This window comes from Saccostrea cucullata, unplaced genomic scaffold, assembly GCF_032062105.1.
Source record: "Saccostrea cucullata isolate Sc308-1 unplaced genomic scaffold, CSIRO_AGI_Scuc_v1 ctg1375, whole genome shotgun sequence".
In the NCBI taxonomy this organism is placed as follows: Eukaryota; Metazoa; Mollusca; class Bivalvia; order Ostreida; family Ostreidae; genus Saccostrea; species Saccostrea cuccullata.
The window spans coordinates 162,124-188,396 of NW_026926358.1; the positions used below are offsets into that span (position 1 = coordinate 162,124).

General features: G+C 34.3%; 2 protein-coding genes across 2 annotated transcripts; one reads left to right on the forward strand and one right to left on the reverse strand.

Annotated features, from left to right (window-relative positions):
* Positions 1-5,426: 5,426 nt before the first annotated feature.
* Positions 5,427-6,080, forward strand: LOC134271455 (tripartite motif-containing protein 2-like). The gene has a single exon (XM_062753649.1). It carries the CDS (start codon positions 5,427-5,429, stop codon positions 6,078-6,080), a length of 654 nt encoding a protein of 217 aa, XP_062609633.1.
* A 16,183-nt stretch (positions 6,081-22,263) lies between these two features.
* Positions 22,264-23,195, reverse strand: LOC134271456 (uncharacterized). Its single transcript, XM_062753650.1, has 2 exons — positions 22,811-23,195; positions 22,264-22,703 (listed from the first exon to the last, which is right to left on the reverse strand). The coding sequence occupies exons 1-2, from the start codon at positions 23,193-23,195 to the stop codon at positions 22,264-22,266; spliced, it is 825 nt and encodes a 274-aa protein (XP_062609634.1).
* Between the last annotated feature and the right edge of the window lie 3,078 nt (positions 23,196-26,273).

The window sequence follows — 26,273 nt, forward strand, 5'->3', positions numbered from 1 at the left end:
TAGATAAAAAAAATTTCAGTAACACTGATAATATTGTCAATACAAAATACACAATTCCCTATATTGGTATAGTTCTGTGTATAAACAATGGCCGAAAAAGGGGACGACAAGAGGAATTTAAGTGATATGTCTAATTCATTTTCGGACATCATGAGGTCACCAAAAATACAAAGGGATGGGTCTATGTCTGAACCATCTCACATAACCACCTCCACCCCTCTGAGAGAGCTGGATCCCAAGGAATTACCACCCATTCCTTCCATGACACACCAAGTCGTAATTGTTGAGGATGACATTGCACACATTGCCACTGCTGTGAAGTTATCAATTCAGGGTGAAATTGCTGAACTAGTCAGTAAAGAAGTAGCAAAAGCCGTCCAGCCTCTCCATGAAAAAATTATAAGACTCGAAACATCAAATATTGACCTACAACTTCAATTAGACGAGCTAGAACAATACGGTCGAAGACCTCTCGTCAGAATTGCAGGAATTCCTGAAAATGATAATGAAAACACCACAGACTTCATCTTGGGTGTCACTGCTAAGGCCGGAATTCCCCTCAACCGAGATGATATCGTGACGTCGCACAGGATAGGGGCACCAAGAAACGAGCAATCGAGTCAAGGCGGGCGATCGGGACCAAGACAGATAATTGCAAGACTGCGTTCTGTCGATCTGAAATTCATGCTTGTTAAAAGCTACGAACGCTTAAAATTGAATCCAGAAACAAGCCATGTGTTGATCAACGAGGATCTCACCAAGCGTCAAGATAAACTACTATATATGTGTCGCCAGCTTTGCCGACAGCATAAAATACTACAGGCTTGGTCATCAAACGGAAAAATCCGCATCCGAGATAATACGAAAAAAACATATCTCATCAGACAGGAGGACGACCTTTGTCCGTTCGGCCACATTCCGCAGTGATAGCATCTAACCGTAAGCTTTGACATCCGTCCTTTCCTGATGTTTACCAAATGTGATTGTCTGTGTATAAATACCTATATTATATACAACGAACAGTTGTCAAACAAAATCTGCATTTTGTTTCAACAATTAAAATGTCATTATCACCTTTTTTTTCTCTTAAGCTGTTCAAAATTTGTAATAAATTTTAATATAGCCTTTAATATTTGTCTATATATATATAGATATTTTTTGCAATTCTAAACCCACAACTATGCCACCACATCTCTGCTTCTCCGTCTAGTTATACTTGGTACATACATGTACGTTGTTCTATGGGCTAAGCTCATACACAACCAGTTACACAATTTATACTGCAACTCTGTCATTAGTGGTCAACTGTTGCTTTTTCATCTTTTCCAAAATATTTCTTGTATTACCAGTCTGGTTCTAGTGTATATATTTTATTTGTTGTTTTTGTTTACATTGTGTTTATATTTCACTTATCTTTTTGTTAGAAACTATTTCATTAAATTATGTGTTCAATACTTAAGTCATGCAAACTGTGTATACATATGTCAAGTGAATAATGTAGTAGGCGAAATTTGGGCAGCTACTGACTGCGATCTTATACTTCCATACAATTATATATATATCAAAAGATAGACAATGGGTAACTCACTAGAAGAATATCGAGCTGCAGTCGGTTTATTCTACTTATCAGGTAAAGGAACACTTAAAAGATGTTTGTGGTCTGTGTCTCCATGCGCATATTTGTTACAATTACTCAAAAATATTTTAATGTATTATACATGATTCTGTGTATATCAATTTCTATTTTCAATTGTTTACATTTGTTCTGTTAGCATGTAAACGCTACACAAACATACTTCATACTTAACTAAGACACAACTGTTTACTTAATTATGATCTATATAAACGCAATATTATCAACAGTCCTCTTTGTTCTTGTGGAAAGTATGAAGATGTTTATCATTATTTTTTTGCTTGTACAGAGTATGCAAATGATAGAAACAATCTTTCTAACCACCTGTTCATGCTTGAAGAATTGGTTACAATTGACACTAACCTGCTATTATGGGGTGATAGAGATTTGCCTGTATCAACTAATATTAAAATTTTTGCTGCTGTCCATAGATTTATTACTGAATCATGTAGATTTTAAATTGATTTGTAATTTACTTGCATCACTTGAAAATATTATAAATATCATATTTTAATGTATTATTTGATTGACATATTGTTATATTCATGGAGAGTAACTTGTAAGTTGCAAGAACTTGTTTTCAATCCATTTGACTCGTACAATAAGATATGTTTAAAACAAAAAAACGTATCCCGGTCGGAATTTCCCGTGTCATTTGTGACAAAAATAATGCAACAGAACAACAATAAGCTGTATATTTCAAAACATAATATTTGTACAGGTGGAAAGTTTGCCTCCTAAAATACTTGGAAAGTGCTGCTAGAATCCCGAGTTAAGCATGGTTTTACGAAAAATCTCGGTTCATATATGTAAAATACAAAACATTGGGTAAGGCTACGTGCGAATGTGTGGAATTATTAATTTACTAACAGGAAAGTGGGATTCTAGCAACGGAAAATGATGATTCGATCTACAGTATACAGGAGATAAATTGACAATTGGAAGGTTGAAGTCATCCAGTATTTCAAAATCATTGTTGCTGGGTTGCAATGTCTTTTTTCTAGTAAAATATACAAAAATATAGCAAAGGAATGGTAAAAAAAACTATAAATTGATATTACTAATTCATCGAAATATCTAAATGTCGAGTTGTGGTTTCATCTTTTTTTCATATATATCACGCTATATGAATACAATCTTATAGTAGGATAGGGCGCGATATGGTACTCATGAGAATTCCGACAGATTGTTGAAAGACTTGATCTCAAAATATTGATGCATAGTTATTGTCAATCAGAACCTTAAAAATCTTTTTCGTAAATACCCCGGAATAGTTGTTTATAAAATCAGAATTATGTTTAAAAAATAATTTCGCAAATTGCCATGAACAAGGTATATGAAGAATATTAACGAGTTCAATTTTTATTGAATGATATTGAATCCTAGACTTTTATTCATTATGGGAATGGTATGTAAATGGAGTTGAAAAATCGTACGTTTTGAAGTTATTTGTTTTGGTAAATGTTTTACATTTCAAACGTATTTATCCTCATTATAAGTATAAGTGATAGTTAAATAATAAGAATGAATGATTGATTGATTGTATATTGCTTAACGTCCCACTCAAGATACTTGGTTGTCCGCAATGAGTATTTTTCAAAGAAAATATTCAACCTACAATTCATACATATTTTTTGAGATGTATTTATTTAAGGAGCTAAACGATTCGTGCTAATTTAATTTAAAAAAGAGGAATTTATTTCTTCAAAAACAGATACTGTACAACACTTTTTATTGGCAAGAACTTTATGTGAGCTCGCAAAAAATGTCAATCTAATGTAAAATAGCATTCCTTTAAAACATATCGAGAATTGCAACAAGTTGTCGAAATCGTATCTGGTTAATAAAGAGTCAATGACTATCTCACGAACATTTAGTGATCTACAGTATTCAAACATGACAAATAAAGAATTATAAAGATGATAAAGAATGATATTGCAAATAAAATTATTAATAAGAAAATCATGTTCTTGCGCATCAAATCAACTGAGATACAAACCCTGTACCGTAAAGTCATTTTAATTCCTGGGGTCAATGTTCTTGGGCAAGCAAAATTTTAATTGTTCGCGGGGACGTAATTTCGTCGTTTACTCGTTTGTAAGGTAGACTCAGTTGATCAATATGTCTACAAAAATGTTCGTTGGGATGTAAGTTCATGGGTAAGGGTGACCCACAAATTCCAAGGACACTCAAGAATTGTTTCACTCATATAGAGGCCTCGCCGTGTGTCGGTTAAGCGCTTCACATCTAGACCTATACTCGGCACTCAGGGCTATTGAGCAGTGAGGGGTCTTTTTCGTGTCAACGCTTACCCTGGCACGTGACTACGTTTTGAAATCATATCAGAATGCCAGTGACTTTGACTTGTAGTGCCGAGCGAGCGTTTGGCGAAGGAACAGTCACAACCTATGTTTAGGTTTTATATTTGGCACGGTGTCGCAAACCCAGGCCTTCCGATTACGAAGCAAACGCTCCACCACTACGCTATTGCGATCGGTAATTAGACTTTATGAAATATAAAGTATTTTTAAATAATTATTACATTGTGATTGCCTGTTTATTTCTTTGAATCATAAACTAACGCATACTAGTATTCTAAATCTTTGTCATTTTTCATATTTGTCATAATATGAAGGGACATAAATAATGTAAAACCTAAAGATGATAGTAATGAGTGAAATCAATTCTGAATCTTAAAATGTGCTAACAATATTATTTATCAATTTTACAAAAATGATGACTTAGCAAACTTACCCTCGACATGATACACACAAAAAGTTTCAGCACAAAGTATAAAGTTCTACGATGTTCTCAATGTCATGGGGACACAGAATACTATTGTAACACGTGTAAACATGGCCTGTGTTCTGAGTGTAGAGATAATCATTTTCTGGATCAAAAAACTATATATCATGATGTCGTGATTTACCGAGAAAAATACAAGTACGGACTAAAACATGAGACATCCTGACAGAATTTACGAAAAGTACTGTTACTCCTGTACTCTTCCTATCTGTGTCAAATGTACGAAGGAAACAAAAGACGAAATGATTCCTCAATTTATCCAACTTACAGAACATAGAAAACACCTAATACAGAGTATTGAAAAAATTTATCAAAGAAACCGAAAACGACACAAAAACACAATTCATTTCATCAGAGGTGAGAAACTCTTTAATATTTCTTTTCTGCTAAAAGAAATAAAAGCTGATATAAAATCTTGTCATACAGAAATCTACAACTTTCAATCAGTGATGTCGACAAAAGCTGAGAGAATAAAGTACCTTATTAACACCGTGATATGTAAAAATGAAATCAGACAGAACATTTTAATAAAAATAAATGAAGTACAACAACAACAGAAGAGGAAAATATATAGACATCTTACTATGATAGAGAATTACGAACATAGATTTGATGAGATGGCAAAGAGTCCAATAACTTTCTTTTTATTTCTAAAGAAACCATGTGCTCCGTATAGAAATGTCGCTATTAATAACATAACTCTCTCCTTCACTGGAGAAATTGATATGAAGGATGTGATAAAGTTTATAGGTGCCTAAGTGAAATCAAAATTACAGAAGTAGGAAAAAGAAAAATAAAAAATAAATGTCTGGTAAAACTCTTAACCATACCTGTGTTACAGAAATGTATCTCAATGAGCAGTGTTTCTGATGTAACACATATATCTTGTGTAAAATCTGACCTGCTCTGGATTAGTGATAGAAGTAGTCTGATACTGACAAACACAGACGGTCAAAGACTAAGTCATATACCGGACATAGTTAAGGGTATGTGGGACAAAGGAAAACATACGGTGAATGTATATGGGGATCTTCTTTATATAAACAGGGAATGTAACATCATCAAACTCTCTGCAAATAACAGAACAAAGTCCACGCCGATAAAAAGAGAGTCAGAGACCCCAGTGTGTGTCTTCTGCTCCACCTCAAACGAAGATCTTCTGGTCGGATTTTATTTAGGCAAGGTACACCGTTATGATAAAACAGGCCAACAAATACATACAATTGAACACAACGACAAAGGTCATAGAATGTATAGTGAACCGATGTACATCACAGAGAACCGCAATGGAGATGTCATTGTGTCTGATCGGGATAATGATGTGGTGGTGACAGACAGTGTAGGGCGATACCGGTTCTCCTACACGGGGTCTCCATTAGGACCTCAAATACTACCATACGGTATTTGCACCGACGCTTCGTCGAACATCATTGTGTGTGATTATTTCAACGAAATATTGCAGATTATTGATAAGAATGGTACCTTTACGAGACTTCTCTTGACAGAACAGGAAGTGAGGGGCAAACCATATAGCTTATGTTATGATCACGAGAAAGACCTTATCTATGTTGGATTCTGGCGCAGTAATGATATATTAGTATACGGATGTCGAGAGGGACATGATTATCTAACAGAAAACTAACATTAGTTTTTTTGTCATGTGACACAAAGCGGTGTAGACGTCTCTTTCAGAGCTTCTTTGTTTTTGACATTAAAAGCTCTTATCGGATATTTTCACGGGAATGTGTAAGAATTGTTCCTTCCTGGTGTTTGTATTATATGTGTATATATATTATCCGGATGATATTTAAATCTTTAAAACAATCCATATACCTTTGTTTATATACTTTCGAGAGCGAAATTCACTGATATTCACTTGACTTCTTCATTGTGGACTGTGTCTATATTTTGTCATGGTATAACTATTCAACTAGATAGAACGATCAAACCGTTATACCTGCACAGGCGTCGGAAGCGGGGGAGGGGCTTAACAAGCTACTTTTTTGCAAATGTATACATTATATAAGCATTGAAAATTTGGGTTTTCCTTTTCTTATTGGTTTAGCCCCCCCCCCCTAACCTTTAACCCCCCCTTTTCAATTTGCTTCCAACGCCTATGACCTGAAAAACTCTGACGTACAGTGTTGCAACGATAATCGAGTAACGGACCTCATGCTCATGGAGCGTTTCATTGAAATAATTGGAAATCCTCTCCATTGTATACAACTGGACATGAACTTATGGCGAGTCTAGTTAAAAAGAACAGAAAAGCAGAGAAAATCCTATAAGATGGCATATCACTGCAAACTATATCAGTATCATTTTTGGATACAAATCCATACATTTCAAACAATCATGACCCAAATGTAAATACACTTAAAGTGCGCATTTGCAGATCACCGTTATCTATAGATGAATCTGCGGTTACTGGGCTTTTGGGCAGGCTTAGAGACAAACTGAAAAACAAATAATGTATAAAAAATAAGACACCCTGTGACAAACAAAATCATCAGTGTCCTTAATGGAAAGACATTCATGCACATTGAACCCCTTGAGAATGATACAACGTTGTCTCGTGTTAATTACTACGCTGGTCAAAGGTTTCTTTCGTTTCACTATGGTCAACCTGAATCTTAAAGTGCGCTTTGATATAGAATCCATGGAACAGTTTGTCAAGCTTGTTCCCCTGCGACCCTAATATGTTAAAAATACGAAATTCGAAAGCGGATAAAAGTGACTAAACGTTCAGCACTCTCCTATGTTTGAAACGAACACTGCTTATCATTAAACATATAGTTATAATTTCTTGTTATGTTAAAAAAGTCATTAAAATATATTCAAAATAGAAATGATCTGGTAAGCTTTTCATCAACGATTTTATTTGGGTTTTGTTAGTGCTGTTATGAAACTTCTAAATTGAAATTACTGAATGAGTTAGATTTGATATAAAATAATCTACAAATCTCATGGCAGTGTTACAAAAACCATCATGAAAGTTTGTGCTATATTATAAAATTGCGAAAAGATTTTCGTTAAAATCTGTGTTACATTAACTTATTTGTCTGTAGCTGCCCTTGGTACTCTTTAGCATAATTGGCATCTGATAAGAGAGACATAAGTTCCGAATGTAAGACATTGTGGAATACTACCTTAAAATATAGGAAGATGAGGACGGTAAAGCTGAAGTTATCTTGTTTGTTAAACAACGATAATATACTCTTATTATACACTGACGGTTGAGTAAATAAAGGTATTTCAACTAAAAAATTCTTTAAACCAATTGGTACACGCTGCGTGCCTATCAAAGCAATCTCGGGACAACAATATGGATAATCTGGTAAGTTTACAGCTACATTAATGCCATTAAACTTTTTCTAGATTTTATAGATTTGTACACAATTCACATAAAATTTATGAAGGATATGGAGATAACGAACAGTATTCATGCTCAAATGTCCAATAAACGTTTCAAAAAGAGAGCAGAACAAACATGGACCTCTTAATCATCAGAAGTGAGATCAGGTGCCATGGGAAGAGAGCATCCTCTGCTGACCAGTCACACTCGCCCTGTGCTCGTTGTCAGAATCAGAAAAAACGGGAAAATCTATAAACAATTGAGTGTGTTAAAAAATACCGAATATTTGGTATTAAAAAATCAGTCAGCATTTGACTTAAAGATAGATTATATTTTCCGACAAGGTCTTTGTATCGGCCAAATATCCTACAAAATGATGACTGTAAACGAGACTGCTAATGTCATTGTTTCATCAACTTGTTTGTCAATATTAACTTCGTTTTAGAACTGTTTATACGTAGAGATATACATGTAAACCCCATATGCAGGTGATGAGGATATATTGCTGCAAAAAGAAGGGAAGTTGACGATTGAAAAGTTAAACTCATCGGGTTTATCATAAAGCTTGGTTGTAAGGTTACCAATAAAACCGTTTTCTAGTAATTATACAAACATGAAATAGATGAGTCAGAGATAAGAATGGAAATAACTATTGTTAAAGTTATAAACTTCTCATTATTAGGCACCGTCAGACAGGTATATAAATCTTTCAATTTCGTTACACCCGATTGCAAACTTGAAACTCGTAGCTGACATGTATTTGTCTTAATTTTTAAAGTTTTTTCTTTGTTTTTATGTAAATTTTCTGTTTGCAAAGTATGCATTCCTTTGTAATTTTTTATGATACTTTTCACCTGGTTTCGATGTAATGCACAAAATTTGAAAATATCATCGTAACCGAGTTGTACGTCGATGTAAATCTATTTACTCGTCAGACTTCTACAGCGAAATATATTTAACTGTTAAAAGGTCTGCGACTAGTATAGGCATTGTAGAGGATATAGCGTCAATGAACAGAAAAAGTGGCGGACTATGCATTTTTACTTGTTCAGCTTTAAATAGCAATACGTCGTCAATATATTAGTATTGAAATGTCGACGTGAAGGACACAGCAAGTGTGTTTGTTTTCCTCGTATAAGATTTTGAACAAATTCTGCTCAATAAGAATACAAAACTTAGCTCTGTTTATAATAGGGTGCAATTGGTACCCATGGGAATTCAAATAGATTGTTGGAAAACCTGGTCTCCAAAACCACATCGGTACTGCCAATCAGAAACTCAACATCTTTTGAATGTCATTTCCAGTGTACTTGCGTGTAAAATCGGCTTGCTTTTACCAAAGTAGTTTTGAAAATAAGCAATAAGGTTAGCAGATTTACGAGATCAATTTTTATTAAAAAGCAGATGTTGTTGATGTATAAAAGTCAGGACCCTAATTTTTTGTGATGCATCTATTTTTTGTGTATCACATCGAAAGAAAACGTTAATGGTAACTTAACAACCAAGCCCTATGATAAACGTGATGACTTTAACTTTTCAAGCCCCAACTTCCCATTCTTATCTAACAATATACCTTCGTCACCAGCCTACGGAGTTGATATATCTCAGTTGATTTGATACGCAATAATTTGCTATATATATGAAAAATTTCTAAAATTAATGCAAACAAGTTGATGAAACAAGAATATCAGCAGTCTCTTTTAAATTCATCATGTCGTTAGTTCTATGGTCGATACAATGACCTTGCCTGCAAATACATTTTATCATTAAGTCAAATGCTGACTGATTTATTTCATACTGATTGTAAGTCCATTATTTATGATAAGAATTGACGACGGATTTTCCCGTCATTTCCCAATCATGACAAGGCGCACATTTTGAGTGTGAGCAGTAGGCAAGGGATGCTCACTCCTCCATGGCACCTGGTCCAATCCCCGATGTTTTGGAGGTGCCTCATCATGAGGTACCGGCATGATTTTAACTGACCAATCAGCAGAATCAGTACTGCATTATGGGTTACTACGAATACTACAGGAATTTTTAGCTTGGAAAAGGGATATTGTGTAGTTGTAAATGAAAAACATTTTTAAAAATATTATTTTCATGCTCATAATGACAAACAATTCATTTGTCAAATAAACGATGGAAGTCTGTGTTTCTGAAAGTCATACTGCAAAAGCGAATTGCGTCTTTATTTATTCCTTTTTGTACTATTGGTGAATACAATTGCTAGGTGGATTCCCTGGCCGAACACGTGATCACGAACGTAAACAAAGTTTTGTCCATTTAAATGCATAAGAGATGCTGCTCGTTTTCCTTACCCTTGAAGCGCTGGTGTTCTGAACTAGATACAAACTACATTTTATTAAACGTTTTTTTCAGTTAAGGGGGATGTACGGCCACCTTTAGTGCTGTGAGAACAAGATGTAAACATTTCTTCAAATGGCTAAAATACATCATATTTTGATCAAATTTTAAGTCCTTATGATAAAGATACAATAAATATTCATGACTGAATGCATGTTGTGCATATATAATCTATACTTTTGCAGAAAAATGCTTTTGATATGCTCTTTAGAACTGCGCAGCTACAGAATTCAGCAGAGCCTTAAAAAATCCAAAAAAATATGCAAACTGTGCATCAATGTTCTCTCTACAACCATTTGTTGAGAAAATGTCTAAATTTTGCACTTTTAAATGATAATTTCAAGTTCAAAACAAGGTATCGTTGTCTTCAAAAAGAGTGTAAAGAACCATGAAAGTAGTTCATGGATAGCAGCACGTGGTTTATTTTTAGCACAGTATTTTGTTTTCCAGACCTCTTCTTAATATGGAGGGACATAACAATCTTTAAATGTAAAAGAGAATTACAGTTGCAAAATATTTCAAATAGTATGAACACTTTTAAAAGAGGAAATGTGTTATAGTATGGCTTGAAGTAATTTATTTAGTATTATTATCGAACAGTTGTTAAATAATGTACTTATTGATATCAAAGAAAAAAAATCTTAAACTCTTTGATTCCAGGTAAGGAAATATGAGCACCATCAAAGTTAAGAATTAAGAGTTTGTAAGTTTGCCACAGATAACTTATAATATATATCAAAATTTTAATTATCACCAATGAAACACAAAGAAATTAAACACATAAAATCGATATGAATGACCTACTAGTACGAGGGGTGATCAAAAAGTTCGCGAACTATCTTTATATCTACAAAACCACAATTCAGATTAGAAACAAATTTGGTGCACACATAGCCAAACACAAATTCTATAAAATAGCACATGCTGAATAAAGTTTTGCTCATAATTACGTCATTATGCAGGTTCTTGTGACGAAAAATGGTTGCCTCAGTGGAACTCGTTTAACAAACGACTAAAATATTTATGGTACTAGTATATCTTAAAAATGCCTTTGAAGTAGCATATAAGAATTTGCTCATAGTTTATTAAGACAAATGACTTCCTACAAATTCAATCAATGATTGGATAGATCGTTTTAGTGAAGGAAAGCAGATGGTTAAATATGATACTTGTTATATTGCCCAGTGATATATTAGCAAGTTTGAAAAGGAATGTGTTTTTAATTCAGCAATATGCTATCAAAGACCTCCAATTTACACATAGAAAAATACTTGAATATTTCAACAATAATATAACTATCAAATACACGTACCTAAGATATATCGTTTACTTTTTGATCATCCCTCGTATACTCTGTCAAATAAACATTTACAATTTTGATTTTAGCGGAGCAACATTTGAAAAGGAATGAAATCATTCAGAGTGGGTTAGGAGATTTAATGAATAAAAAAACTTTTTCTATTTGCCCTTTTTGTCAAAATCACAATTTTACAGAGTAAAGGAAAAAAATCAACATTAATAAATATTTTATACCATCTTTAAAATGATGTTTGGTGGTCCTCCCAACTCAGGGAAAAATTATTGGGTCCGTATTTATAGATGAGAAAAAAATTCCTAAAATTTTAAACATATTCGTTGACGGAAGAAAAAAAAACAACATGTAATAGGATGTAAAAAAAAATTGAGTCGGGCCATTTCTAGGCAGTAGATCGGGAGAGAGGGCAACCAAATATTATTATAACAAATTGTCTTATAAGGCTAGTACATGTTCCATCACATACTTAGTAATGCAAAATTTTTGAATCTTTGGCACTATTTTGAAAAACAAACATAGGATTTTTTTTGGGGGGGTGGGGGTGGGGGTGGGGGGGTGGGGGTGGGGATGGGGGTAGCCTCTCATTTTTTTTGCGTGATAGACATAGCATATGCAATGGACTTTTCTTTGCAAACATTGTGCTTGCTTCTAAATTTCAAAGAAACAACTCAATATATTTTATCAAGCTTCGTATGTTCAGTGAGAGAGAATGTTGTCAACATAATGAGACGTGATGCGTTTTTATGTCCAAACATTACTCCATACAATGTGTGGTTCATTGCAAACAATCTAGCTATTTATGTGAGGTGCCTGAAGGAAATCCTATAACTGCCTATTTTTTCTATCTAACTGCTAAACAAAATAGACACATGTACCAACTTTTCGAATGTAAGACATGTAATTACAATTTGTTTTTCATGCACCGCATATTGTTTAACATTTTCAAATTAAATGCTAAGCATCCTCCTTGCAGTGCCCCATTTGAAAATAACTTCTATCGCCACAGAAAAAAAGACCCGCCGTAATCACATATGTTTAGGACATGTTTTATCTTTTTTCTTGAGTTTTAAAGAAACCAACAAATCATCAAGACTTGTTCCATGAAAAATTAAATATCATCATGGTAATAAACGCATCTATCCACAGCAGATATATGCACATGCCAACCACGTGCTCAGTGGAATGATATTATCGAGGAAACTCGAGCTGTAAACAGAACAGATTTTCCCGATTTGCTGGAGTGGGGTTAAAATCGCTTTTTTTTCATTAATCAGACGATGCAGTGCAACAAATAAAAGTAGTGAGTAATATAACCTAATGATTATTACTTAGTAATTTCTTGTCTTGATGTTATTATGGTCGCATTTATTCTAAAACCAATGCTATTCGAACTCTGTGTGACAGAGGAATGGCGGACGAAATAAACACATGGCCTCAGGAAGACACCCCATATGAAAAATCAAATTTTCAAGAATTATGGATAATGACAAGAAAAAAGCGAAACAAATGGTTGTAGCCATATTATTAATGAATCAAACTAACGCTATATTCAATGCATTTTTCATCTCGTGAATGCTGTAGCTGCGCAGTTCTAACATGATTAATTTCCTCCTAATTAAAACAAAATAAACTTAATTATTAACTGATTTTGGTCTCTAACAGTAGGTAATTAGTGCATTAGCACTTTGAGTAACTTTGGGCTAGTTTAGTAGAGTATTAAGCTCATTCTTGGTATTTCTTATTTTACACCAGACTAGATCCAATATGACTTGTACATCCCCCTTAACAACAACCTAAAAACGCCCGTAACATTTTTAATAGTTTCTTATCTTTGTATTTTGTTCGTAAGAACATTTTTTTTTATCTTGCAGTCCATTGACATGATCCTAGATTGACCTGAACTACGTGTTCGAAGTAAAATGTAAACATGTATTTGGTGTAAACGTTGCTTTTCATTCAACGATTGGTCAGATGCTCGTAGTAAGATCCTCTGTGCGCATTTACATGTATAACAATAGCCAGAGAAGGCAAACAAAGGTTTTTCAGTGTAGAGGATAATACACATCTTTTTCTAGCGAATCGGTCACTAGTGAGCTCTAATATTTGCCGAAAAGTAAAAGATATATTATTTTAACACCTCCTCCTTTAGCCACCCTTTTTTTCTTTCAGAAAGGTCTGGAAACATTTATTACAGGACATGTTTTCAAAAGAAACAGGCTATAGCAATATAATGTTTACTGCCAATTTTATTTATAAAACCGGTTCTACCCTAAAACATTTGAATAGATCAACATGGTACCACGTGTCTTGTATTTAAATCACAATAACATTAGTAGGGGTGTAATGAATGTCTATTGAAACTCATGGTTAGACCCGTGTTACAGAAATATGTTTCAATAACAGGTGTTAGTGATATAACACATATTACCTATGTGAAATCAGACCGGATTTTGGTTAGTGATATAAACAATATTATACTGACAAACACAGACGGCCGTAAATTGGATTATCTCGCAGGTATATTGAGATATAAATGGAGTTATGGAGTACACACGATAAACCTTACAGGTGATATTTTGTATATTGATATTAATTATAACATTAACAAAGTGTCTATACACAACATAACAAAGTCTACAGTTACAGAGTAAAAAGACCCATGGGAACCACATTGTGTCTATTAATTTGCTCCCCAATCAGTGGACATGTGATAGTCGGGATAGTTAATACAAACACCTGGACTGGCAATGTAACAAGGTATACCGAAACAGAAGAAATGCATGAAATACAATATGACAACGAGGGAAAGAGACTGTATAACAAACCTAACTACATAACTGAGAACCGCAATGGAAATGGTGTTGTGTCTGACTGGGTCAGTGGAGTAGTTGTGACAGATCGTGGATGCAGACATCGATTCTACTACACAGGGTCTCCATCAAGATCACGACTTCGACCTCTAGGAATCTGCGCCATGCACCGACGCACTTTCAAGCATCCTTGTGTGTGATTATACCAGCGGCACTATACAGATGATTGACAGTGACGGCCACTTCCTGTCACTGATACTGAGAAGACAACAGGATATAAACAGACCTCACAGCCTAGGCTATGATTACAAATCTCATCTTCTGAGAAAAAAATCTTCAGTGAAGATATATATTGGTTCCATTCTTTTTTTCCTTGTAAAATTAATACTAAACACTGTAACACGTGCAATAATTTTCATGAGTTTGAAAAAAATACATATCTTTATTTTTTTTTTCTTCTCATGATTGTGGGAAAAAATTTAAAAATATAATTGATAATTGATGACAAAGAGCATACAGCGGGTAGATGGGGATGGTCACTCCTCCAGGGCATCTTATAGGTTCTGGAAACGAATCCGGCTTTCTTGACTGAACTAAGCCGATGAAAATATTTGTCAATTTGTGTTCAACCAAGCCCATCAGCATTTAGGAGTAGTAAATGAATGTACCTTTTTATGAGACCTAAGGTTTAAGGCCTTGTGTCACGACAGATTATGCCTTGAAATCAATCTCTTACTACTAAAGGTTCACAAGTGCCGAGTAAACCTATAAATTTGAATCCCCCTTTGCATTTACACCTTCCTATTTCTTTTTTAATTATCAAAACCTTGTTTTGATTTGCAATTATTAAAACACTACCAGAAAAAGACTCCTCTCTTTTAGTAAATCTTATATATCAGATAGATATTAGATAAAAAAGATTAATAAAATGCATGCCAAAGCAATGGTTCTAAATTAAAGTAAATATTATAAATGCATGAATACTAAATGAAAATCTATATCTCTTATTATGTCACAGCAGAGTCAACAGGGACTAGACGTTTGTTTTCCTTAACCATCCTTTACCTCATGAATCAAAACCCATCTAACGAAGCCATGCATCGCTGCACCCTTCATATAAGTGTAGTTCTCTTCGCGACTTCTCCTGCCTTTCAGCATTCTTTTCTTATGTAATAATTAAATAAACATCGGTTTGTTTAAATTCAATACCTAGTCATAACGATTTTTTTCTGTTATGTGCTGTTGGAGAGTTCTTTGTCCCACAATTTACTTTAATACCCATCGAAAACACGCCAGTTTGAATACACAACTATTGCATACATTTCAAATTCTTGTCTTACATACAAATTCACGGAGCAAGCTGGCATTCAACGTTTGGTGTTATTCGGATTCTTTTGTTCTAGAGCTTAAATAGGTAAGTATTACCAGTTATTAGTACGACATGATTATTTAAAATGAGACAATCGATATTCCTTGCATCAACATGGCATTTATTGAAACAAACAATAAAATCAAAGAGAGCTGCTTTTTAATTCAATTTAAACTCGTAAATTAACTTAGCTTGTCTTTGATTTTGCACAAAATTATTTATAAAGGCATTACATAGTACAAACAACTTATCAGAAGCTGATATGGAAAGATCTTTTAAATTCTGATAGATAATGTTTAAGTTTAGTTCCCTTAAGCTATTTCTATTCCCCTGCACACTGAGAGTGCTTTGTTGTTTGTACACCAGTCTGTGATGTCATATAAAACACACTAAATCGTTTTCACAAAAAAGAAAAAAATTCCTGCTGTAGAGTTTTTTTTTCGTTAACTTGCTCTACGACAAAACCTGCCTATTGGACTCATACTTTTAGTTGATTCGTTACACAAATGCATGCTGGATATACATTATTGGGAAACAAACTAATGACAAAGGATTCGGAGGAAAAAATTTAAGGCTCTTGCTGGTACAATACCTTTTGATAAAAGAAGATACAGTAAAACTCGGTTATAACGAAGTCACTGGGACCTGTGAAATTAATTCGCTATATCCGTAATTCGTTATAACCGTATAAGAAATCAATTAAATTTATATAGCTGGGGATCCAATTCGCAATATCCGTGTTCGTACTAAGCGAGTTTTGCTGTAATATAATCTGACAGACATCTTTAGTTGTGATTTTATTATTAATATGCTACTTTGTTCATGGATTTTTAAATTATGTGATCATGATTGAGAGCATATGGCGGTTGCCATATGTCAAAAAGGGTTACTCACTCTTTCATTGCACCTTATCCGGCCATTGTTTCAAGATTCTCTAATTACTCTGTTTACAATTTGTATTGTTTACTTGGATTTTTGATAATGATAATTGATCATGTTTACTGTAAACATCATGGACACGATAAGATTCAGCACTAGAGCAACAGAGTAAAGTACGACATTGTTCTCTATGTCAGAGCGACATGTCATACTACTGTAACACGTGTAAATATGATCTGTGTCGATAGTGTAAAAAACGACATGTTATTGACCTTGATACCGTTTATCATGATGTTCTGATTTACCGTGAAAAAAATGGAAACATATCAAAGAAGGAGAGATGTGGGAAACATAAGGACCAGTCCTATGAAAGATATTGTCATTTCTGTAAAGTTCCATTCTGTTTACACTGTAGAAAACACAGAGAATGCTACACATCTGACATACACGAACTTTATAAACAAAAGCGACAACAACACGGAGAAACCATTAAGGAAATCAGGAGTGAGACTCTTTATAAAAGATGCTTTCTCCTTCGAGAAATCAAGACTAACCGAAGAGCTTGCCATACATATATCTCAAATATTCAACAAAAGATGACAAAAAAGGCCAAAAGCTTAACAAAGCTTATTAATACTGTGGTGGCTGATATAAAAATCCGTCTTCGTTATAGATTACAACAACAGAACAGAAAAATTGAAGAATTCCTTGTCAGCATAGAGAAGTACGCAAGAAGATTTGTTCAGACAGTAAACAGTGCAACAGAATTTCTTTTGTTTCTAAAGATGATATACAAGTCTAAAGTAAATGAAATTCTCAATATTAAAAAGCATGATTTTTTCTTTGCTGCTGCAGAATTCAACATACTGGATGTTGTTAAAATCTTGATAGGAATTCAAAAGACACTGGTAAAAAGACAAGTTACAAATATACATTTATTCAATTCAAAGTCCGAAGCTGTTTTGAACAAATCTATAAGAAGGACATATTTTAGAAGTATAGAACATATTTCCTGTGTTAAATCCGACAGAGTCTGGATCAGTCTTCAAAACCATCTCATCATGATAAACAGGACAGGAGACCCATTTTATCATTTCACATACAGAAGTAGTGGATTGAGAGTGCACACAGTAACCAAGGAAGGTGATCTTACTTTTTTTGATAGGGATAAAGTTAAGCTACTATCTAAAGATATCTGAATGATGTTCAGAGTAATTAAGAAAACAAGACCATGGATACCCCACTGTGTCACCTGTTCTAACTCCCATGGAGATTTCTTGGTCGGGATGTGGAATTTCGATAAAGGCAGGGTAATAATGGTATAGGAAAGTTCAAACAGACAATACCAACCGAAAACTCAGACCAGGAACTATATGGTTGCCCTTTTTATATCACAGAGAACCGTAATGGGGATATAATTGTGTCTGACAGGGACCGTGGTGCTGTTGTGGTGACAACTCGAAAAGGAAGACATCGCTTCTCCTACACAGGGTCTCCATCAAGCACACTAGAACCACATGGCGTCTGTACAGACGCCCTGTCAAACATCCTGGTATGTGATGATAACACCAACTCAGCACATCTGATTGACGAGGATGGTCACTTCCAGACCATGTTATTGACGGAACATCAAGGGATTGAGAAACCAAATAATCTAAGTTATGATGAAAAAACTCACATTCTCTGGGTAGGATCATCCGACAAAAGATGGAGTTTATACAGATACATAGAAAGTAAGATCACTTTAAAATGTAGTATTGCTTTGAAAGTTAAAAAAATAGATATGGGTTACCCCATATCCAAAGATATTCGACATTTAGATTTAATAGTCTTTAATGACTTCTAAAAACAAAATACTGCACTGTCCTGTTATGGAACTGGTGTAAAGTTCATGAGATCGTAGCATTACTGTCTCCCAGTCTCCAAGCAAACAGTGCACATACCTGTGTCTGCAAGACCAGTTAGCATTGGTCTACACACGTGCAATGAGATTGTCAAACGCATCTGGCGAGCTCGGAGAAACACGTTTGTTTTGCCCAGAAGATACAATGGCAGGTCTGGTGTTGTATAACCTGGATTAAGAATTCGACATTTCAATTTACTTTCAAGAAAATCATCAAGAAAATATAGCCATAGAAAACCACGCTTTCCTTGCGTAGATAATCTGGTAAACTTCTTTTCTTCACAATTTTAAACATTTAACTTTATATTTGATTACATACAAGAAAATTCATTAAGCAACATTTTTACTGAATTAGATCATATGAATACGACTTCTGATTTATAAAAATTACACAATACATCCACTTCAAAGTGTGTTTAAAATGGTTTACTAAAATCTGGACCGGGTCGGGAAATTCGAAACTGAAAACCTCATTTTGTTTTTTGGAAAATTACTGAAATATACTAATGTATTCGTCATTTAACTTACTTATATAATTCAAATTCTATATATAATAAAATAATATGCTGAGCTTCAACATGAACCTGGTTTTCAGTTTAGATATCTCCGGCCCGGTTCGAGTTTTGCTACACATTTTATAATTACGCTCCGTACAGTTTATACAATCTACACACGTGCAGAAATCTGCCCAGGAATTAAAAATTCAGTTATTTAATAAAACACACACACAAAATAAATATTTTTCCTCTAAGTGGAAATTATGTGATAATTTACGAACAATAAACATGAACTTAATACAATTGTTGACATAGTATAATCAATTAATCGGTGAAGAAATATCAATCGAAAAATGACCTAGATATTTAAAGCGGCAATACGGCTGCAAATCGTATGCTTTTTCATTCAAATTTACCCAATATATCACTCAGGAATAAGGTAAAAAGTTGAGGTAAACATTTGAGAAAAATAAATATTCTCTCCTCATGTAAAATTAACGTAATTGAAATCTGCCGGAAAATCAAGGGTCGTACAGCTTAATTCTGTTTATTTGTACCGCGTGAATTCTAAAATGGCACGTGTATACAATGCAGGGTTTGCAATTATAATGGAATATTAAGTAAAAACAATTCTGAGAATCAAAATATCTTAACTCTCCGGTAAATTAGTAGTTGTTAACATATTAGTCTGCATTCAGACGAATTTAACGTGATTAAGTACAGATGTTGACGTTATGTGTATTTGGGTGCAGGAAAAGAAAATCCACCAAATCATACGTCATCGCGGCAAAATGTCAAACAAAATATCTCTCTGCAGTTCTATTTACAATTTGCTTTTCAAATGGCAATAAATTTTATACGTCATAAGCGCATTTTTACGTTGAGTTTACACTGATGAAAAAACTATACGCATGCGTGAATAGCATGGAATGTGGAACCTCGAACACGTTGCGATGTATATATTTATGGGCCATAAATAATTATTAATTTTAATGAAATAATCAGAATTATTTACTTATGAAATTTGTAATTTTCTGAAAGTGTATACATTTATGAGTATGAAAAAAATTCCATATCCTATAGGAAAATTTTAACAAGTCTGTTTTTGAAGAGATGCACCATATTGTCACTTTAAGGAATGACTCTAATTCTTGGCCAAACTATTCGATGATAACCTGGTTTGGGTCAGTTTACGCTTTATAATCCGCGAAGCGAATTATAAAAAAGCGTAAACTGACCCAAACCAGGTTATCATCGAATAATTTGCCAAGAATTAGATTCATTCCTTATAATTTAATTTTAAAATAATTAAAACAACTATGGGTGCAAATTGTATTGCTTTTTATGAGTTTAAATTTGCCGCTCAATAATACATCCCTAGTAACGGAAGTGATATGAAACAAAGGGAAGTAATAACTGATATACAGATCTAGCAGCCATGATGTTCGTGTACACGAGGTAAGATCGAGCTACTCTTTAAAGTTAAAGATGCATTTATTCAATCTGGAATTTACCATAAATTCAAAGGAATGGAAATGAGGGGATTATGTGGATACAGATGATTCAGCTGGTTGTCAAGGGGTGTGTCCCCATACCAAACCAGGTTATTAGGAAATAATTTGCGTTCCTTTTTGGGAATCAACCAATGAGAGACTAGAATACAAACAAAATTTAATTATTCTCTGTTATCAAACATGTTAAGAATTCAAAAGACTGAGGAGCGAGCGAGCGTAGGAATATTAATATTCTGTATTTACATTTCGGCGAGAAAGTGATTTTCTAAAACATTTTTACGTTATTTCTGGATTCTTTAACCTATGACATACACGGAATTATTCTAATCATAAACAGTAATATTGTATCTACTTATCATGATGGAACTTTTTTGTCGGAACAATTTGTGTAATATAGTTCTTCAAATAATAATAAACACTGATCGAATATATTAAAAAATGTACAAAAATGATTAATGGTTAATTATTGACTTGATTCGAAATGTCAACAATATAAAGGGTCAAAATACTTTCCATTTGATTAAATGTAGATCAATAAATATCCCACAGGTCTTATACAAATGCTATGAATCTCCAAAGGCTGTCAATAATTTTGATAACGTAACAATCGAGTTCATTTCCTGATAATTTCTTTTTACACTGATGTTTATTATTTTCATTTCTTTGGATTTAAGACGAATATTTATTCGTATATTTCCCGAATGACCCAGACATTGTTTGGTCTTGTACGTGTCTCGTTGAATTATCCGATTGATTGATTGATTAATTGTATATTGTTTAACGTCCCTCTCGAGAATTTTTCACTCATATAGAGACGTCACCGTCTGCCGTTGAAGGGCTTCACATTTTCACCTTTACTCGGCACTCAGGGCCATTGAGCAGTGAGGGATCTTTATCGTGCCAACGCCTGCCGCTGACACGGGGCCTCGGTTTTTAAGGTCTCATCCGAAGGACCCGCAAATTTCACTTCAAAGTTCCGAGCACATGGCGAAGGAACAGTTGCTACCCATTTTATCGACTGGGTCAATCGCGGCCGAGATACGAACTCACGACCTCCCGATCACGGAGCGAGCTACCGTGAACGGTTTGAATTATTCGAATATTCTCATAAAGATTCACCAGTTCCGGGGTGCGATTTACGAAAAAACTTATGACCAAGACCAAAAATTCTAGTTAACTGTAATGTTTTGCAAAATAGATTATTTTGTTGGAAATAGAATTTAGGTAAATTACTTTTTTAAAACCGGCCCCAGTTCAGAATTCTTATATTGAGAGAACAATCATCACTTCTAATAAGCATTTTTTGGTTTATGATTGCGTAAAGTCAAAATCGGCGATCGATATCTTCTGTTTCAGTTTACAGAACTTCAAAGGAATTTTAGGTAAAAAAAAAGTAAGGGCAATTTTTGATTTATAATAAAAATTCACTTGAAATTAATGGAGGATATTGAGATAACGAACAGTTATCAATATCAAAGTCCATAAAACAATACAAAATAGGATCAGAGCAAACACGGACCTCCGAAACATCAGAGGTGGGATCAGGTGCCATGGAGGAGTGAGCGTCCTTTACTGACCGGTCACACCCGCCGTGTGCTCCTCGTCATGATCGGAAAATAACGGGAAAACCTGTCGTCAATTCAGTGTTTAAAAAATGGACTAGCTAACAATTTGTATGAAAAAAGTCAGTCAGCATTTGTCTCAATGATAAATTGTATTTGCTGACAAGGTCATTGTACCGACCATAGAATTTACGAAGTGATTCCCAAAAACCACATGAATATTGTCAATAGGAAACTCAAGGACCTTTTTAATGTCATTTATTATAACAATGTAAACTCCATCCCGAGAATGAAGTCCTGCTCGAGCTAAGACTTTTAACTTTTCCTCCAGAATCGGCTCCCAGCTGTACATATACATGATCGCCTTTATTTGCATCAGCAACAACTGTTCCAGTTGAAAAATCCCATACGCTAGAGCTTGCCGAATCTGCATATCTTGAACCAATGGTATGAGCGTTTTTCATCAGCCGGCTGTTTAACCATCCGTGAGTGTCAGACATGATTGCCCAAGTAAACACATAGGTTCCGGAGGTTGGAACAACAAATATGCCATCATAAGCGTTGTATCCATTGCCTTTGTTCAGAGGAACAACATCGAACTTCAGAATATGATGTGCAGGTAATGACCCCGAGCTATCTTTTGATATGTAAGCATGAAAAGCGATTAGTTCCGTGGGTAAAGATGTTGGTGGCACTGATAAGATTGAAAATAAGGGAATAACATTCATCTGTTTGTTTTAATTTTTTTGAAATTGCTAACGACAAAATGTTTTCAACGACTTTTTGATTGTAAAATCTTACCGATCCTTTTCCTCACAAGCTTTTCTGGATAGTCATCACGTGATTCAGGAACCATCTTTCCATCACTCCCGAGCTCTCTTTTTCCATTAGCAGTCGGTCCATCATCCCTCAAATTCCAAGACTCTCCCACAACTTCTTCATGTTCCCTCCTCGTATTATCTTCTTCACCACCATTACAACCTTTACAGTTCATTATGATATTCTCCATTGTCTGAACTTTCATCTTCAAGTGATCGTTTTGAGAGCTCAATCTAAGTACAGTTGCACTCAAAGTCTCCAGCTTTGCCTCCAAGGATGCAACTTTCCCATCCAACTTCTCGATGGACACGCAACATACCACACTTAGAACAAGATAAAACACAATGCACTGTATACTTAGACTCATTTTGTCCGCAAATGAATGTCCTATATAAAACGATCAGGTTTTCTGAAGATCATCGAAGATAAGAAGTGTGAACAGTGTTCTATGTATGCTTTATAAATAACTTCTGATAAAAGACCTAACATGAAACATCATAGAGAAAGGCGTTTTCAAGTTGTTTAATCATAGAAGATAACGAGAAGTAGTTTCTAGTCCGCCCAATGCCTTTGCTTCCGTTATGGAGGGACATTTCTTGACTTTTCTTTACTGTTGCATAAAAAAGTCAGTCTGTCACCTTGTTCTCTGCATCAATAGAGAGTACTTATCTTACAGAATGATATGAAGATAACGAACAGTATTCAATATAAGTCCATAAAACAATACAAAATAGGATCAGAGCAAACACGGACCTCCGAAACATCAGAGGTGGGATCAGGTGCGATGGAGGAGTGAGCATCCCCTGCTGACCGGTCACACCCGCCTTGTGCTCCTTGTCATGATCGGGAAATAACTGAAAAATCCGTCGTCAAGTCAATGTATAGATAAAGCGCTTACAATTGGTAGGAAAAACGTCGGTCAGCATTTGACTCATTGAAAATCTGTATTTGCTGACGAGCTCATTGTATCGACAAAAGAACTTACGAAATGACACCTCTCTTTCATTCTTGGATATTTTACTTGAAAAAGACGTTAGTGGTATTCTAACAACCAAGCTATATGATAAACGTGATGAATTTAGCTTTTCTATCGTCAACTTCCTTTACTTATGCAGTAATATACCTTCATCACCCGTATACGGAGTATGTATATCTCAGTTGATTCGATATGCAAGAGCATTCTCTAAGTATGAACAATTTTTAAAACGAGGTAAATTTTTGACAAGCAAGTTGATAAAACAAGAATATCAGCAGTCTTGTTTAACGTCATCATTTTGTAAGTTTTTTTTGCCGATACAACGACCTTGTTAGCAAATACAATTTATCATTGAGTCAAATTAGTATTTCATACTAATTGTTAGTCCATTATTTATACACTGAATTGACGACGGATTTTCACTTTATTTCCTGATAGTGGCAGGGGGCACACGGCGGGTGTGACCGGTCAGCAGGGGATGCTCACTCCTCCATGGCACCTGATCCCACCTCTGATGTTTCGGAGGTCCGTGTTTGCTCTGCTCCTATTTTGTATTGTTTAATGGACTCTGAGATTGAATACTGTTTGTTATCTCCATATCCTTATTTCACGCATAAGATTTTGTACAAATTCTGTTCATATGAATATAAAAATGGGTCTGGTAATAACGGAGAGTAATTGGTACTTATTGGAATTCCAATAGATTGTTTGAATACCTGGTCTCCAAAAACCACATAGATATTGTCAATCAAAAATTCAAGCATCTTTTTTATGTCAACTTCAAAGTACCTGTTTGTGCAATCAGAATGTGTTTTAACAAAATAATTTTGCAAATGACCAATGACCTGTTTTATCAAAAAGCAGTTGTCAATGATATCAAAAAGCCTGGACTAGCTTTAATTTATTGTTGGGAATGGTTGTAGGTGAAAAGTCGTAAGTTTTTAAGCTGTTGATTTTGGTAAAAATCAGTTAAACCAAAGGGATTAATCTAAATTCATCTATCTCTTGCATACACTGTTTGGAAGGTCTGTATAGAAGCTGAACTGATGCCTCGATTTATACACAACCATTTCATCTGCCAGTTCTACTTGGTTGATGATCAAATTAAGACTGTCAAAGACGGCCAGTACACATAGAAGTTGACTGTACGATTGCTTTCGCAGTCTCTGGGAGTAGCACATCACTAAGAAAGACAACGTATTCCCGGTCAATCCGACAGTAGTGACAATAGGGGTCACCACGTGTTTTACCCAGAATCCCCAAATCAGAATTTCCGGTGGACTGACTGAAAACGTAATTTCATGAATACATGCATTTAACAATTAATAACTTTTTTTTCAAAGTATGTAAGAAAAATAAGAAAGTAAAACGTACATATAATGGTGTCGTTCCTGGAACTATTCCAAATCATAGTAAAAGATAGATTATTATCCATGTCACTGTAAAAAACGAGATGATCCAATGAAAATGAATTTAAAAACAGATGTTTAAGAAACTGTTGATTGTTGGCCGAAACATCTAGAATTCATCAAATCAAAAAAAAAAATAATCTCATTTTTGCATGTGTTATTTGGACAAGTGAATGTTGACAAATGTTAACTGCTAAATTCCGTCTATACTGTTGACATCACCTTGTTTAAATCAATTGATAACGTTCCGAGTTTCCTTTTTACAATGATTTTATAACGTCTATGAGCATTTGTCCTGACTTCATAGTTCTATTTTTGAAATTTTATTCTACTTAATGTGACTGAAATATCAAGTGTATAAGTTAATAAATTTACAGCCAGTAAAAACCTCAATTTTCCGCAGTGTTTGTTAAATAGAGGTGATTAATGATATTTTTTTTATATTTTGCTACCTTCTGCCATTGAATACACAGAAAATATTGAAATAAATACGTTCATGTAATGAATGACCTAAAACCACCTGGACATGATGACTTTGACCTGATAATAAGGTCATAATGACCTTATTGAGTGGCGCGAAAAGTCTCAGCTGATTTTACTAGTCCTCAGCCATTCTGTCAAAACAAGACACGTCTCAAATGCTTAATGTATTTACAGATAAAGGCTTACTTAGTATTCACGGATAAAGGGTTATTTTTTACTGTAAGAAACCATTTCATTGAAAATTGTCATCTATGGTGAAATATAGAAAGGGGAGTTTGAAGAACACATATTTATCTATCAAACTACAGTTATAAAGATATTGTTGAAGTTTAATAAAGGATAAGGCTTGATTAGATGTTACCTTATTTTACGTCAGTATTTGAAAAGAACTTTCGTATGTCGAAATTAGTTAAAAAAAGAACTAGAAAGGTAGAAAAGAAAAGACATCATTTGACACTGATTGTAAATTTGAAATATGTTGAACTATGTAAAAATATTTTTTTTAAATAATATTAAGAAGAAAAAGGAAAAAGTAAAATAATATTGAATACTCTTTTGGAGGAAACCATTGTCTGAT